Source organism: Rana temporaria, chromosome 4, assembly GCF_905171775.1.
Source record: "Rana temporaria chromosome 4, aRanTem1.1, whole genome shotgun sequence".
NCBI lineage: Eukaryota > Metazoa > Chordata > Amphibia > Anura > Ranidae > Rana > Rana temporaria.
The window spans coordinates 121,685,057-121,702,216 of NC_053492.1; the positions used below are offsets into that span (position 1 = coordinate 121,685,057).

General features: G+C 42.2%; 1 protein-coding gene across 2 annotated transcripts in view; it reads left to right on the forward strand.

The window, feature by feature from the left end:
* LOC120936543 (claudin-15-like) overlaps nucleotides 1-17,160 on the forward strand; it is a 76,071-nt gene that overhangs the window by 13,706 nt on the left and 45,205 nt on the right. Inside the window, exon 1 of one of the 2 annotated variants that reach the window (XM_040348990.1) lies at nucleotides 15,192-15,545. The exons of the other annotated variant lie outside the window; for it this stretch is intronic. Coding sequence (XP_040204924.1) covers nucleotides 15,329-15,545 — 217 coding nt within the window. The 5' untranslated portion in view covers nucleotides 15,192-15,328. Of the gene's footprint in view, nucleotides 1-15,191; nucleotides 15,546-17,160 lie in introns of those variants that run through there. 2 annotated transcript variants of the gene reach the window in all.

Below are 17,160 nucleotides of genomic sequence, written 5' to 3' on the forward strand. Positions count from 1 at the left end.
TGCTACACAATTGTTATACTTTACTGCTCTCTTTACCAGTTAATGAGTGATCCAACCTATTATAAATAATATCTGATGTATTCTCAAGTAGCTGTTAGAGCAGAACTGCAGTATGCAGCAATCAATTATTTTTATACTCCCCCTTGTCTATTGTGCAGGTTACTGCCCTTATTTTCCATACTCCTACTTGTCTATTGTGCAGGTTACTGCCCTTATTTTCCATACTCCTACTTGTCTATTGTGCAGGTTACTGCCCTTATTTTCCATACTCCTACTTGTCTATTGTGCAGGTTACTGCCCTTATTTTCCATACTCCCCCTTGTCTATTGTGCAGGTTACTGCCCTTATTTTCCATACTCCCCCTTGTCTATTGTGCAGGTTACTGCCCTTATTTTCCATACTCCCCCTTGTCTATTGTGAAGGTTACTGCCCTTATTTTCCATACTCCTACTTGTCTATTGTGAAGGTTACTGCCCTTTTTTTTTATACTCCCCCTTGCCTATTGTGCAGATTACTGCCCTTATTTTTTATACTCCCCCTTGTCTATTGTGCAGGTTACTGCCCTTATTTTTTATACTCCCCCTTGTCTATTGTGCAGATTACTGCCCTTATTTTTTATACTACCCCTTGTCTATTGTACAGGTTACTGCCCTTATTTTTTATACTACCTCTTGTCTATTGTGCAGGTTACTGCCCTTATTTTTAATACTCCCCCTTGTCTATTGTGCAGGTTACTGCCCTTATTTTTTATACTCCCCCTTGTCTATTGTGCAGGTTACTGCCCTTATTTTTTATACTCCCCTTTTTTTATACCCCCCTTTGTCTATTGTGCAGATTACTGCCCTTATTTTCTATACTCCTACTTGTCTATTGTGCAGGTTACTGCCCTTATTTTTTATACCCCCCTTGCCTATTGTGCAGATTACTGCCCTTATTTTCTATACTCCTACTTGTCTATTGTGCAGGTTACTGCCCTTATTTTTTATACCCCCCTTGCCTATTGTGCAGATTACTGCCCTTATTTTCTATACTCCTACTTGTCTATTGTGCAGATTACTGCCCTTATTTTTTATACTCCCCTTTTTTTATACTCCCCCTTGCCTATTGTGCAGATTACTGCCCTTATTTTTTATACTCCCCCATGTCTATTGTGCAGATTACTGCCCTCATTTTTTTATACTCCCCCTTGTCTATTGTGCAGATTACTGCCCTTATTAGAACAGCTGAACTTTATTTGGGGTTAATCAGGGGCACTTTACTGCCCTTATTTTTTATACTACCCCTTGTCTATTGTGCAGGTTACTGCCCTTATTTTTTATACTATCTCTTGTCTATTGTGCAGGTTACTGCCCTTATTTTTTATACTCCCCCTTGTATATTATGCAGGTTACTGACCTTATTTTTTATGCTCCCCTTTTTTTATACTCCCCCTTGCCTATTGTGCAGATTACTGCCCTTATTTTTTATACTACCCTTTGTCTATTGTGCAGATTACTGCCCTTATTTTCTATACTCCTACTTGTCTATTGTGCAGGTTACTGCCCTTATTTTTTATACCCCCCTTGCCTATTGTGCAGATTACTGCCCTTATTTTCTATACTCCTACTTGTCTATTGTGCAGGTTACTGCCCTTATTTTTTATACCCCCCTTGCCTATTGTGCAGATTACTGCCCTTATTTTCTATACTCCTACTTGTCTATTGTGCAGATTACTGCCCTTATTTTTTATACTCCCCTTTTTTTATACTCCCCCTTGCCTATTGTGTAGATTACTGCCCTTATTTTTTATACTCCCCCATGTCTATTGTGCAGATTACTGCCCTCATTTTTTTATACTCCCCCTTGTCTATTGTGCAGATTACTGCCCTTATTAGAACAGCTGAACTTTATTTGGGGTTAATCAGGGGCACTTTACATGATGGCAGGAGTGTACTGACTCCTATTTAACATGAGTTTGAATGTGATTGCTTAATTCTGAACACAGCTACATCCCCAGTTACAAGAGGGTGTGCACACTTATGCAACCACATAATTTACATTTTTATTTTTACCCCCCTCCCTTCAAAAGATTACTGCTTGTTTTTCAATTGGGTTGTACAGTTTATAGGTCACATTAAAGGTGAAAAAAGTTCTGAAATTATTTATCTTTGTCTCATTATTTTACATTACAGAAACCTGACATTTTAACAAGGATGTGTAGACTTTTTATATCCACCGTATATATATATATATATATATATATATATATATATATATATATATATATATATATATTACACACACATGTTTTGATTTTCATACTTCACCTCCCTTATCCTACCCATTAAACTTTCCTATCCATCCTCCCACAGTAAGTGACCTGTACAGTAACCTCTTTCACCTCCTCCTCCCACTGTATATGACCTGTACAATAATGATGTACTAGTGAACTGGTGCACAATGACCAAGTTCCATTTTATAACCACCTCAATATCTCAATACCAGCATGTTTATTATTTTCCAAGAAAAATTGTGACAAAAAATTTGATCACTTTGCCATTTCTATTCTCTAAAAAGTGTCATTTTGGGGGTATTTGTGCTGTGCTAGCATTTTTATTCGATATGCCTTATACAGCATAACAGAAAATAAAGCCATTTTTTTTTATCAAAAAAGTTACTTAATGTTAAAAAAAAAACTGTGGTTATTACATTGCCCCATAACAGCTATAAAATAAATTTTAGTACAGTGTTCTAAGACAGTGTAATTGTCAGTTAACAAGGTCGTCTCTCACCCATTCACCCCCTTTGGACCAGAGCAATTTTTTTATTTCTGTTATGGAACTTTGTCATAGATATCTTTTAAGAACTTTTAAAGATATCAAGGTAAAACATATAGAGCTAGATTCAGGTACAGCGGCACACCTTTTGGCCGGCGTATTGCATCTCATATGCGCTACGCTGACGTAAATCAGGGAGCCCAGAACAGTATTCTGAAAGTTCTGGCGCCGTACGTTGCGCCGGCGTAGTGTAAATAGGCAGGCGTAAGCCCGCCTAATTTAAATGTGGAAGGTAGTGGGCGTGTTGTATACAAATTAGCCATGACCCCATGTAAATGAATGGGCGTTCGTACGGCGCATGTGCGCGCATGCTCAGAATCACGTCACATATACTCTCTAAGAAACGTCGGCTCAATGCTTTTGATGTGAACGTAACCTACGCACAGCCCCATTCACGTAACACTTAAGTAAACGGCGTAAAATTTGACGGCTGTTTCAACTTCCATACCTTAACATTGACTGTGCCTCATATAGCAGGGGTAACGTTACGCCGGACGTAAGCCTTACGTAAACGGCGTAGCGGGTGAAAGTACGTTCGTGAATTGGCGTATCTAGGTCATTTACATATTCTACGCGTAAATCTACGGAAGCGCCCCTAGCGGTCAGCGTAAATATGCACCCTAGATACGACGGCGTAATAACCCTTACGTTGGTCGGAGGAAGCTGAAATTCAGGCGTATCTAGCTCCCTGAATAGCACGCATAGATACGACGCCGCATCTTCTAACTTACGCGGCGTATCAATAGATACGCCGACGTAAAGCCTTGGTGAATCTAGCTCATATTATTTTATTAAGGAAAATCAAGGATTTTTTTTTCCCCATTGTTTTGCAACAATGATTTTTTTCCCCCACAATCCTCAGACAATAAAATGCAATAAAACTAAACAAAACTCACTTTTCTGAGCTGTTAGTTTAAAAATAAATTGTGTTAGTGCACATAAAATGTGCACATTTTATTCTGTAATGTGGCTTATTTAAAAATGAGACAACAATTATTATTTTGTTACAAAACATTGGAAAGTTATTTACAAATTAAATAAAATGTTTGTTTTTTTTGTTTTGTTTTTTAAATGGTAAATGTTTAATATATATATGTTAAATGTGTAAAAATATTAACTAACAAAACAAAAACAAAAAAAGTTTAAATAATAATAGTTAAAAAAATAGAAACAAACAAAACAATCTGCAGAAAAAAATAGAGAGAAAGATGAATGAACAGAAAGATTCAAATGTACTCATATGTTACTTTGTATCTTTATCCCACTGGGTTGTACGAAAAAAAATAATTGTAGTATGTACTCGCCTTAAGCCTAGGTTCACACTGCTGCGGGTTTAAAATCGTGTTCTGCTGATTGGAAAGGGCTGCACAGTAAAAAAAATGGCGGAGAACCACTAGTAACATGAAGTCATTAAAAAGTATATACGAGGGATAGGCAACCTTTTGAGCACAGTGTGCCGAAATCTTTTTTCAAAGAAATTGAGCGTGCCGATTTTATAACAATTTTTTTTTATAAAGTAAATGCTGTAAACTACTAGTAGTGAGAAATTAACATCCTCTACTCTTAAGCCTCAGATCACTGTCCCCCCTGCCAATCTGTTTCACCACTGTACCCCCCTGCTCATCTGCCCCACCACTGTAACCCCCTGCTCATCTGCCCCACCACTGTACCCCCCTGCTCATCTGCCCCACCACTGTAACCCCCTGATCATCTGCCCCACCACTGTAACCCCCTGATCATCTGCCCCACCACTGTACATGCATACACAGCATCTGCTTCACCACTGAACCATCTTCACATCTGTCCTAACACTGAACTTATCTGCTCATCTGCCCCACCACTGTATCCCCCCTTTCTCATCTGCCCCATGACTGTACCTCCTGCACATCCGCCCCACCTCTGTTCCCCCTGCTCTTCTGCCCCACCATTGTAACCCCCTGCTCATGTGTTCCACCAATGTACCTCCTTTCTCCTCTGCACCCCTCTGCACATCTGCCCCACCGCTGTAACCACGTGCTCATCTGTGCCACCAATGTACCTCCTTTCTCCTCTGCCCCAACACTGAAGTCCCCCTGCTCATCTGTCCTACCACTGTAACCCCCTTCTCATCTAGCCCATCACTCTACCCCCCTGCTTTTTTGTCCCACCTCTGAACCCCCTTCTCATCACTCCCACCATTGTACCTCCTGCACATCTTCCCCACCACTGTACCCCCTTGCTCTTCTGTCCCATCACTGTAACCCCTTTTCTCATCTGCCCCACCACTGTACCTCCCTGCACATCTGCTCCATCGCCATATCCCCATGCTCTTCTGTCTCACTACTGAATCACCTTTTCATCTGTTGTAACACTGAACCCATCTTCTCATCTGCTGCACCACTGTAACTCGCTTTGTCCTCTGCCCCACCAATGTACCTCTTGCACAACTGTCCCACCTCTGTTCCCCCTGCTCTTCTGCCCCACCTCTGTAACCCTCTGCTCATCTGCCCCACCAATACACCTCTTTTCACATCTGCCCCACTGCTCTACCCCCCTGCTCACCTGGCCCAACACTGAACCCCCCTGCTCATCTGGCCAAACACTGAACCCCTCCTGCTCATTTTCCCCACCGCTGTACCCTCCTGCTCATCTGCTCCACCACTGTACCCTCTTCTCATCTATGATATGCTTGATATGCAGAGTAGTGAAAGGAAGCAGAGATGAGACACATCTACCTGTCCTGACACACTCATCCTGCTGATCCACCTCTCGCATCCAGCCCCGAGCTTGTATGTGATGTATGTGATGTCACATACAAGCATATGGAATGGATGCGCAATGATGAGCTCAGGTCAGTGGCATTTTCTGAAAGCAGTGGGCCTGTATGCAGGATCATAAATTGGGCCCCTGCAGCTGAGAAAAGTGGTTGGGTGTGATTTTCATTGTGCTGAATACTGGCTGTGGCTTAAATGGACACAGTGTGCAGAGGGGTTTACTAGTAAGTGACGCAAATGTTCAGGAATAATTTCAACATAGTTCCCAGAAGCTCAACAGTAATTCCACAAACTGTCACCTGATTGTGGTTTTCTCAATCACAGTGAAATTCCTTCTTTCTGAGATTGGTAGTGGCAACCAAGTGAGTCATATTGCTCCAGATGGTGGACGGGGCTAGCAGGACTGTGTTTGGCTTTAGCAGTGGCCAAGACAGTCCCTCTTCTCCTGAAAACAGGGGCCGCTCCCCCCTACTAGAACTGCACCCAATCTCTTCCCTATCACGAAAGCTGACCATCACAGCTAAAGCAAAGTTAGACAACTGTAACGGGAGGGCCCGTGGAACCCAGAATCCCTAGTATAGTATAGGATACCCTTGCTTCAGCTCCCCATGCACCTCTTATGTCTGAATCACCCTGTGTCTATTAAGGGCACAGGGTGAGCAAGAAAATAATGGACATTAAGAATATGTCTTGGATTACTTATAATGGGACAGTAATATGTATCCACAATATCTCCCAGGATATTTACCATATTAGAAAGAGTGACTCATTCATACTTTTGGGCCATATACCTGTACTGTAAGGAGATCCTATGTCATCACCTCCAGCCACCTGTCTGTCAGTTGTCTGTTATAATGTAAATTAGTCTAGGATAATTTCTAAGGGTCTTTCATTGTGGCTTGTGTTAATTGACCCTGTAATTGTGTGAAGGAGTTCTGTGTTGATTGGTGATCATGTTGATTGTGTTTTAGTTAATTAGCTCATGTTAATTAGGTCTGGTCACAGGTGTATATTCAGAGTAATATGAGCAGGATATGTATGCACATCCTCTTTTACTGTATATAAGCCTGTAGTCTTTCAATAAAGATCGATATTCCTGCTTGAACCCCAACACGGAGCTTCGTCTCGTATTTGCGGGAGAATTATGTGTATGGTTTTCTTGTTCGCCTGACTGGAGTGTCAGTAGCTGCCTTGGTGTTAGGGAATAGAATATCCTAAAGGACTAATTGTTCTTGAAATTGCATATTTCAGCAGATGGAAAGTTGTCTGTGCTCAATGTTACTGACTTTTTACGGCTCATTGATTACCTTGTTGTCATTCGGATATTGCTGGCAGTACTTTATTTTGAAAAGACCCACACTGAGCAGACCTTTGTCAAAACGGAAGGCCAGTGACTATGTGATCAAGACAATCGATCTAACATGGATAACTGAACACACAGGTCAAGGTGGAAAGAGCCCAGTACACACTATAAGAAAATCGGACGAACAATCGTCTGGTTTTCCTTGAAGTTTCATACCAGGTCGAAACCGAGGATGGTACTAATTGTATGAAAATTCTCGAGCGACAAAGGTTTTTTGACATTTACTGTTTCTGATTATTTCGTATCCGATTTTTCTTATACTACATCACAGCGTTCTGACACGATCGGTTAAGCAACCGATGGTGTGTAGGCGTGACGGACCATCAGTCAGCTTCATCGGTTAACCGATGACAACGGTCCTTAGGACCGTTCTCATCGGATGGACTGATCGTGTGTACGAGGCCTTAAACTATACGAAAACAATACACTAATTAAACACATTAAACAAAAATCGTTAGTTCTGTTCATGTCCAAGAAAAGTTTTGGAATTTGTCTCTTCAGGAATTTGCTTTGGAAAGTCTGAATCAGATGTCCAAAGTTATGGACACACTATGAGAAAAGCAAACGATCGTACCTCTTACGGAGTTTTCCTTATACTGTGCACCCAACTTAACTTCCCAGGTAACACCATCCGAAGCAATAAACTCCACAATCGGAGAGACATTTAGGATGGGCTATGCCTGAGCATGTGTGAGAAAATGTATCAGGTTAATGATTTGTATGTAAATCTATATCACATACTGTAGTATCAGTGTTTTGCTCTTAATCATTTAAATCAATTGCTACAATGTTTACTGCCTTGGAACTGGTTGCATGTTGTAATGGGGATAGCTGGGAGTTTAGTGCCTGTTTAGCAAACGAGAGAAGGAAAGTCATAATTGTGAACGACAGTGTGATCACCAAGTCCATCTTGTATGAGAATCACAGATTGATGTAAAGAGCCAATGACAGCGGCTCTTTACCATGGGACCAACTGTGTCCAATCACAGCTAATCAGGGTTTGCCAGTTATCGGCAATCCTCTTATCCTCTCCTCATGCTGAAAGCGTGTGAGGAGAGGAGAGCAGATAAGCGGCAATCCACACAGGGGACATCTACACTGATAATCAGAGCACTGATCATCAGTGACCTGATTATCAGTGCAGCCCCAACAGTGCCCACCAGTGCTGCCAATCAGTGCTGCCTGTCAGTGCTGTCACCTACCATTGCTCCCTATAAGTGTCCATCAGTGCTGCCTATGAGTGATGCCTATCAGTGCTCATCTCTTGCTGCCTATCAGTGCCGCTTATTAGTGTCCATCAGTGTCGCATATCAGTGCAGCCTCTTCAGTGCATCCTCATCAGTGCCGCATCATCAGTGCCCACCAGTGCAGCATATCAGCGTCCATCAATGCAGCCTCATCAGCGCACATCAGTGAAGGAGAAAAATTACCTATTTTCAAAATTTTATTACAGAAACAAAGAAAACGTTTTTTTCAAAAAAAAAATAGTTTAGCAAAAAAAAAACACCAAAAGAAAGCTTTATCTGTCCAAAAGAAAAAAAAAAAAAGAATTTGGATACAGTGTTGCATAATCGTGCAATTGTCATTCACAGTGCGACAGCACCGAAAGCTGAAAATCAGCCTGAGCAGGAAGGGAGTGAAAGTGCCCAGTAGGCAAGTGGTTAAAGTGATGATCAGGACTCCCAATAGAATCTGTTTTTAACATTTACAAACTGAAAATTGAATGGTACTTTAAACGCCTTGACAAAGCTTCCTGAAAGCTCTTCAAATGCTTTGAAAGTTTGTTGTTCACATTGCACTTAAACAAGCTCAAGCCCATGTGAAACAGGCCTAAGGGGGTACTACACGGCTTACCGTTTACCACTTACCTCTGATACTGCTGATATAACATGCACTGAGTGAGTGAGTAACTTGTATAGCGCTACAAATGCAAACTAAATAGCCTCAAGGCGCTTGTTTCCATTCAATGTCATCCTTATGCTTCAGAAGAGGTGGGTCTTAAGTTTTTTCCTGAAGGCCTGATGGTTTTCTTCCATGCAGATGTTTGTGGGTAGAGTGTTCCATAGCCGTGGTCCTTGGACTGCAAATCTTCGTTCTCCCTCAGAATTGTAGTGGGACTTCCGGATGTGGAGGAGGTTTTGGTTAGTCAATAGGAGAATGCGATTGGGGGTGTAGTGTTTTATTTTCTCGCATAAGTATTGAGGAGCCTTTCCTTGTGTGCATTTGTGGATGAGGCAGAGGGTCTTAAATGTGACCCGATCCTTTACGGTTAGCCAATGGAAGGTCCTCAGGGATGGGGTGATTGATTCCCAAGGTTTTTTCCTCGTTACCAATCTGGCTGCCGTGTTCTGGATGACTTGTAGGCGCAAAATCTGGTATTTTGGTAGTCCTAAGAAGATTGAGTTTGCGTAGTCGAGTCGAGAATTGATGATTGTTCCGACTACTACCACTGTATCCTCTTCCGGGATGAAGGGGATGAGTCTACACAGTAGGTGGAGATAATAGTGGGATCCGCTGACCAGGACCACAATCAGAAATTATGGGGCCCCTTACACAGCTTCAGGCATGGGCCCCCTGGAGCAAAGAATCGAGGGGGGGGGGGTGCTGCCGCCTCAAATTGAGAAGCAGGGGGCTGCCGCAAATTGAGAAGCAGGGGGAGTGCCACGAATTGAGAAGCAGGGGGGTGCTGCCACTGCAAATTGAGGTTGAGGCTTCGGGTGCTGACGAACAAAAATAAAAAATAAAAAAAAATATAAAAAATTAAAACTTTTTTTTTATATATAAAAAAAGGGGGGTTGCCCTGGGGACCTCTGAATCTTTTAATAAAAACAAAAAAAATATATAATTAAAAATAAATGAAAAAAGGGGGGTTGCCATCCGGCCCCTGGGGACCTCTGGGCCCTTTAAAAACATAAAAAATAAATAAAAAAAAGGGGGTTGCTATCCGGGGGCCTGGAGACCTCTGGGTCCTTTAATAAAAACCAAAAAATAAATAAAAATATGGGGACCTCCGGGGCCCTTAAAAAAAGGAGGGGTTGCCATTCGGGCCCCTGGGGGCCTCCTGTACTGCCTGTAACCCCCTCCCGCTGACTACTGATCCTATTTGTGCACCCATCGACATCTCGAAAGGTGACTCCGAGGCTTTTGACTTTGGTGCTTGGGGTGATGATCTGTCCAAGGATGGTGGGTGGTGTCCATGAGGTCCTAGCTTTAGTCTTTTGGTTTGCGTGGAGGAGAAGAAGTTCTGTTTTGGATCCATTAAGCTTGCTCCATCATCCAATTATCGATCAATGTGAGGCATTTTTCTAATCCGTGATATTGGTTGTTTTTTTTGGTGATACAAAGTATAAGGGGGCACTTCTAGAATTACCAACAACTACCAATGTAACATGACATTTCATCACTGGCTATCAATGAAAGTACTGTAGATACTACACTGACCACCAATATAAGGGGTTACTAAAACACTTACTTCTGATATAAAGAGCCACCACTCTACTGATCATAAGGGATTAATAATCTGCCCAGGTTCAAAGTGTGGGGCACGTTATCTTGAAATGGAATTATTTTAAGCATTATTTGAGAGAAAAGAGCACAATGATTCTACAGTGGCTGGACATCAGCTAGTATTTGGAGCTATGATAACCTCTCCAGTCTGAGCCCCACTTTGTCTAAGCTTTAGGTGCTGCAATCCTATATAATCAAGTGGAAATTTCTGGCCTAAATTGCCCCACAATGGCAGATTCCCATATGCAATTTTTTATGTTTGTGCTTTTTAACTTATTTATATTTATTTTCATATGTACCTTTTTTTATTTTATATATTTTCTGTTTTTTTGGGGGGGGGGATTTATGCAGTTGGGTTGCACACAGCAGAGGCCAGGCACATCTGAAATTCCTCTGCTTTTCAGACATAATCTTTCCTCTCCCAGGCATACTGTAGCCAGTTGAATTGTTTATATATATATATATATATATATATATATATATATATATATATATATATATATATATACACAATATCTCACAAAAGTGAGTACACCCCTCATATTTTTGTACATTTTTTAATATATCTTTTCATGTGAAAACACTGAATAAATTACACTTTGCTACAATGTAAAGTAGTGAGCTTGTATAACAGTGTAAATTTGCTGTCCCCTCAAAATAAATCAACACACAGCCTTTCATGTCTAAACTGCTGGCAACAAAAGTGAGTACACCCCTAAGTGAAAATGTCCAAATTGGGCCCAAAGTGTCAATATTTTGTGTGGCCACTATTATTTTCCAGCACTGCCTTAACCCACTTGAGCATGGAGTTCACCAGAGCTTCACAGGTTGCCACTGGAGTCCTCTTCCACTCCTTCATGATGACATCACGGAGCTGGTGAATGTTAGAGATCTTGCGCTCCCCCACCTTCCATTTGAGGATGTTCCACAGATGCTCAATAGGGTTTAGGTCTAGAGACATGCTTGGCCAGTCCATCACCTTTACCCTCAGCTTCTTTAGCTTTGTTATCATGTTGGAATACTGCCCTGCGGCCCAGTCTCCGAAGTTGAGGGAATCATGCTCTGCTTCAGTATGTCACAGTACATGTTGACATTCATGGTTCCCTCAATGAACTGTAGCTCCCCAGTGCCGGCAGCACTCATGCAGCCCCAGACCATGACACTCCCACCACCATGCTTGACTGTAGGAAAGACACACTTGTCTTTGTACTCCTCACCTGGTTGCCGCCACACATGCTTGACACTACCTGAACCAAATAAGTTTATCTTGGTCTCCTCAGACCACAGGACATGGTTGCAGTAATCCATGTCCTTAGTCTGCTTGTCTTCAGCAAACTGTTTGCAGGCTTTCTTGTGCATCATCTTTAGAAGAGGCTTCCTTCTGGGATGACAGCCATGCAGACCAGTTCGATGCAGTGTGGGTCTGTTAAGTATAGAATAGGAGGAGACCTCTCTTACAACCCTGGCTCAGGAGTCACTGAAGTGGGGACAGTGAGCTCGAGAGAGCAGCGAGGTAGGGGTGCCTTGGGTAGTTGTAGTAGCCTGGCACAGTGGCAGGATGATGATCCTCCAGGGATGGCTGGAACTGTAGGCAGCAGTAGAGATGGTTGCGGGTCAGCGACCAAGGAGCTGGCAGGTACAGGAACAGCAGGAAGCTGGAGCAGGGTCAGACAAGCCGGGTTAGGTGTAACACAGAGCAGCAGACAGTAGCAGGGTCAGACAGGCTGGGTCGGAGCAGGTAATCAGGCGGTTGGATACAGGAGACTAAGCGTGGTCAGAGGTACAGGCAAGGCCTGGCAGCAGGTAGGCAAATAGAAGACTGAGCAGGGTCAAAGCAAGCCAAGGTCGGGATTGGAGATATCGGATGGTCAAGCCGAGCCGGGACGGTACAGGTAACGGATAAACAGGTATGCATATTACTGGTACAGAGCTGCAGATCAAACAGCAATGCATCATTGCAGTTGATGGCTTTTTAAAGGCATAATGGTGCCAAGTAGCGCTAACGTGCACGGCGCATTCCGGCGTACAGGCACGCATGGATGCTGTTGCCTATTCTGCACAGCAGCGTGTGTGCGCATGCGCGCACGCAAGAGCGTTCTACCTATACCAGCAGGTCCCTGACAGGGTCCATATGGTCTGAGCACTGACAGGCTGACCCCCCACCCCTTTAACCTCTGCAGCAATGCTGGCAGCATTCATACGTCTATTTCCCAAAGACAACCTCTGGATATGATGCCAAGCATGTGCACTCAACTTCTTTGGTCAACCGTGGCGAGGCCTGTTCTGAGTGCAACGTGTCCAGTTAAACCGCTGTATGGTCTTGCTGCAGCTCAGTTTCAGGGCCTTGGAAAACTTTGTATAGCCTAGGCCATCTTTATGTAGAGCAACAATTCTTTTTTTCAGATCCTCAGAGAGTTAATCCTCTGCATTTTGCAAAAAGGCTGTTTGATCCTGTCTTCTCTGATCCTGCCCTTCTTCCACAGTCCACAATCCATCTCCTGATAGTGCAGATCCTTGGGGACACTCTGCACATGCTAAGTTTGGTGTGTATTGCTAGAGAGTTTTTTTTTTTGGGAGGGTGCATGTGATTGACACATGGGGCCAATCAGCACTGTCGAGACAGAGGGTCAGGGGTCATGCAGCCTCATAGGACAGTCAGAGGAAAATGAAAACTCCTCCTACAAGCTCGTCCGGACACTGATAGGAGTCATAAGACAGCTATATACTGCTGATGAGAACGGGTATTTAGCAGTTTATATTTACTTAAATAAATGCATTTCCATGTTCTGTGTACTGTGAGAGACCAGATATAGTGAATGCAGGCTCCTGGGTTTAGTAACACTTTGAGTTGAAAAGCCAGGCAGTGGATTATGGGTTATATGGCAATTTGTTTTTTTTTAAAGATTATTGGATAGTCCTACAATGAGGCCTTTGTTAAAAGGGAAAGCCAGTTACTGGGATCAAGAAAATCTATCTACAATGTAAAACCTAACACACAGCCCAAGTTGGAAAGATAGCATTAAAATGATTGTAAACTCTCACCTTGGAAAACAACCCATTTAGTTTAAAATAGAAATGAAAGGCAAAACATATAAAAGAAAACATTATAAATACCATTTCCCCCCCCCCCTTTTTTTTATAAGTGATCACATTCCCTCTGTTCTCAGCTGCATAAGAGCTAGGGGAGGAGAAACAGCAGTACACTGAGATTCCCAGTGAAAGGCTATGTGGTGAGGTGTCAGGACAAGTCTTATCATTGGAGGAGAGAGGCTGAGTTCTCAGCACAGCTTGAGGACTGACCATGCTGTGCTCTGATGCTGAGTGTGGTTCGTTTTTAATAGACATGTGCACAGAAAAAAAATTCGTTTTTTTTTGTTCCGTTTCGTATCGTTCCGTAGGTTCGTTCCCGTTCGTTTTTCGCAAGACGCCCGTTTTCCTGTTCGTTCCCGTTCGTTTTTCGTACGACGCGATTTTTTTGTATTCCGATCGTTTCGTATTTTGGTTACCGTTTTATTTTCGTACATGCGGGATGGTTCGTTATTCTGTTTAATTCATGTTCGTTACTTGTTAGACAATAATTTTCATGAATTTCCGTCATTTTGTACTTTCGTAAATATATCGCGGGATTCGCGGCACTTTCAACACGCGGCTCATCCATATTAACTATTGTTAAGCCCCATACACTTGGTCAGACTTTTTTAACAACAAACATAAAAACGATCGTTTTACTGAACGTTCGTTCGTTTTTAAACTCCATCAGAAAACCATTTTTGGGTTCCAGGTTCAAAAGTCTGGCCAACTGATCTCTCCCTTCAGACGAAAATCCACAGAAAAGTTTATTTGGCTTTACTGTACTACTGTACTCAGCACAAAAGAGAAGCTGCTTTACTAACTAACTACACTCACTGTCCATTCAAAAAAACGAAAACTACATCTTATAACAAAAGATTTGCATTCTGTATTTTGAAACCAAATTACGAACAGAAAAAAGGAATTCAGAATACAGAATACAAATCTTTTGTTATAAGATGTCATATGAACATACAAACAGAAAAAGGAATCAAACAAAATACAGAATACAAATCTTTTGTTATAGATGTCATATGAACATACAAACAGAAAAAGGATTCAAACAAAACACAGAATGAAAATCTTTTGTTAGATGTCATATGAACATACGACTGCAAATCAAAATACGAACAGAACAAGGATTCAAACAAAATACAGAATGCAAGTCTTTTGTTATAGATGTCATTTTCGTTCTTTTGCCATTTTCGTTTTGTCGTATTTTCGTCGGATCGTTTGTTCGTATTTGCGGTTGTTCGTTATGCGGCTCATTCGTAATCCCGTCGTTTTCGTATTTTGGTGCTTTAATTTTTTTCGTATGTACACATTATTCTGCGGGTACGAAAATGAACATTTTCGTACGAAAATAACATTCGTACGAACGGGAATGCACATATCTAGTTTTTAATAGGGAAGCAGAGGGTCTGACAGGAACACCAGGGATTTCACATAAAGAAAGTAATACAAAGAGGACATGATACTTTCTCATACAAGTACAAGAACATATAAGGAATATGAAATGTTGGGTTTACATATTCTTTAACCTTCCAGCTATCACTATCTAAAGCAATAAACTCCACAATGGGAGAGGCATTTAGGATGGGCCATCCTTGAGCATGTGTGAGAAAATGTGTCATATTAATGATCTGCATGGCAATCCTTATCACACACTGTAGTGTCAGAGCAAAGAGCAAAGGTTTTATGTTTTATCTAACCGGGAAATCCGCAATGGGAAGTCTTTTCTTTCATTTGGGACAACCATAACGCATTGGTTACTCTAAGTTTTTATTTTTACTCTTGGATCAAATAAATCAATTGCTACAATGTCTACCGCTTTGGAACTGTCTGGATTTTTAATGGCGATGCTTGGAAGTTTACTTTCTGGAGTTGTTTTAGCAAGCGAGAAATGGAAAGTCTCCTCGATGAGTGGCAGTGTGGTCACTGCAATGTATTATTATGAGAATCTATGGAAGACCTGTGCTGAACAGAGTACCGGTGTGAGCAACTGCAAGACCTTCGATTCACTGCTGGCCCTGTCTTGTAAGTTAATTAGTATATCGAGAAGGAAAGTCAAATGAATCACTTTTCTGTAACAGTTCTTATGGGTTACCTGTATTTCTGAGTTTACGTTTGTTTGTTTTTCGAACGTCATTCTAGGTTTTTACTTTGGTACTTAATGAATGAAAAGTCCTCAAAGTCAAACCGGCTGTTTATCCATAACCATAGCTACCGTTAAAATCACTTCATTCATTCTCCTGCAGATTTAAATATAAGGAGAAGAATTTGATTGGTTTCTAGGACTTGCAGTTCTTCTTGCAGATAGTTTGATTAATAAGGGTGCCATTTATGGTCCCTGCCTTCTGAAAATGCTATTTGCTTGGATTACATACAGTATACCAGAATAAGTATGTACATCGGGAGGCCTGATTTTTATTTTGTTTTTTTACACTTTCCTGATTTGCAATTATCGGCCATATTCTCAAAAGAGATACGACAGTATCTCCGAGTCTGGCCGGTCGTATCTATGCGCCTGATTCTTAGAATCAGTTACGCATAGATTTCTATTAGATCCGACCAGCGTAAGTCTCTTACGCCGTCGGATCGTAACTGCATATTTACGCTGGCCGCTAGGGGCGTGTACGCTGATTTACGCGTCAAAATATGTAAATCAGCTAGATACGCAAATTCACGAACATACGCCCGGCCGACGCAGTACAGATACACCGTTTACGTTAGGCTTTTCCCGGCGTAAAGTTACCCCTGCTATATGGTGGCGTAAGTGCGGCGTATCAATGTTAAGTATGGCCGTCGTTCCCGCGACAAAATTTGAAAATTTTACGTCGTTTGCGTAACTCGTCCGTTAATGGGGCTGGACGTAATTTACGTTCACGTCAAAACCAATACGTTGTTGCGGCGTATTAGGAGCAATGCACACTGGGAGATTTCCACGGACGGCGCATGCACCGTTCGTGAAAAACGTCAATCACGTCGGGTCACAGAACATTTACATAAAACACGCCTCCCTGTTCCAAATTTGAATTAGGCGGGCTTACGCCGGCCTATTTACGCTACGCCGCCGCAACTTACGGAGCAAGTGCTTTGAGAATACAGCACTTGCCCGTCTAAGTTGCGGAGGCGTAGCGTAAATAGGTTACGTTACGCCCGCACAAAGTTACGCCAAACTACGAGAATCTGGCCCATCGTATATACTTGAGTATAAGCCGACCCGAATATAAGCCAAGGCACCTAATTTTACCACAAAAAACTGGGAAAACGTATTGACTCGAGTATAAACCTAGGGTGTCCATCTGCATGCCTCACTGTGGCCATGTCCATGCCTCACTGTGCCCATGCCTCACTGTGCCCATGCCTCACTGTGCCCATGACTAGACTTAAGTTTAACATGGGAGTATATAGAAGGGTTTTGAAAAATCGGTGCTCCCCGGCCATAGGTCCCCCAGACAGCAAACTTTGCACAATTGTAGAGGAGAACTGGGGCTACATGTGTGTCAAGTTTCGGCCGGTACCAGGTCCCCAAAGTTACCAGAGAAATGACCGTTTAACATGGGAGTCTATAGAAGGGGTGCCCGAATTTGAAAAATCGGTGCTCCCTGGCCATAGGTGGTGTGGATATACCATGTACAACAAGGCCTAT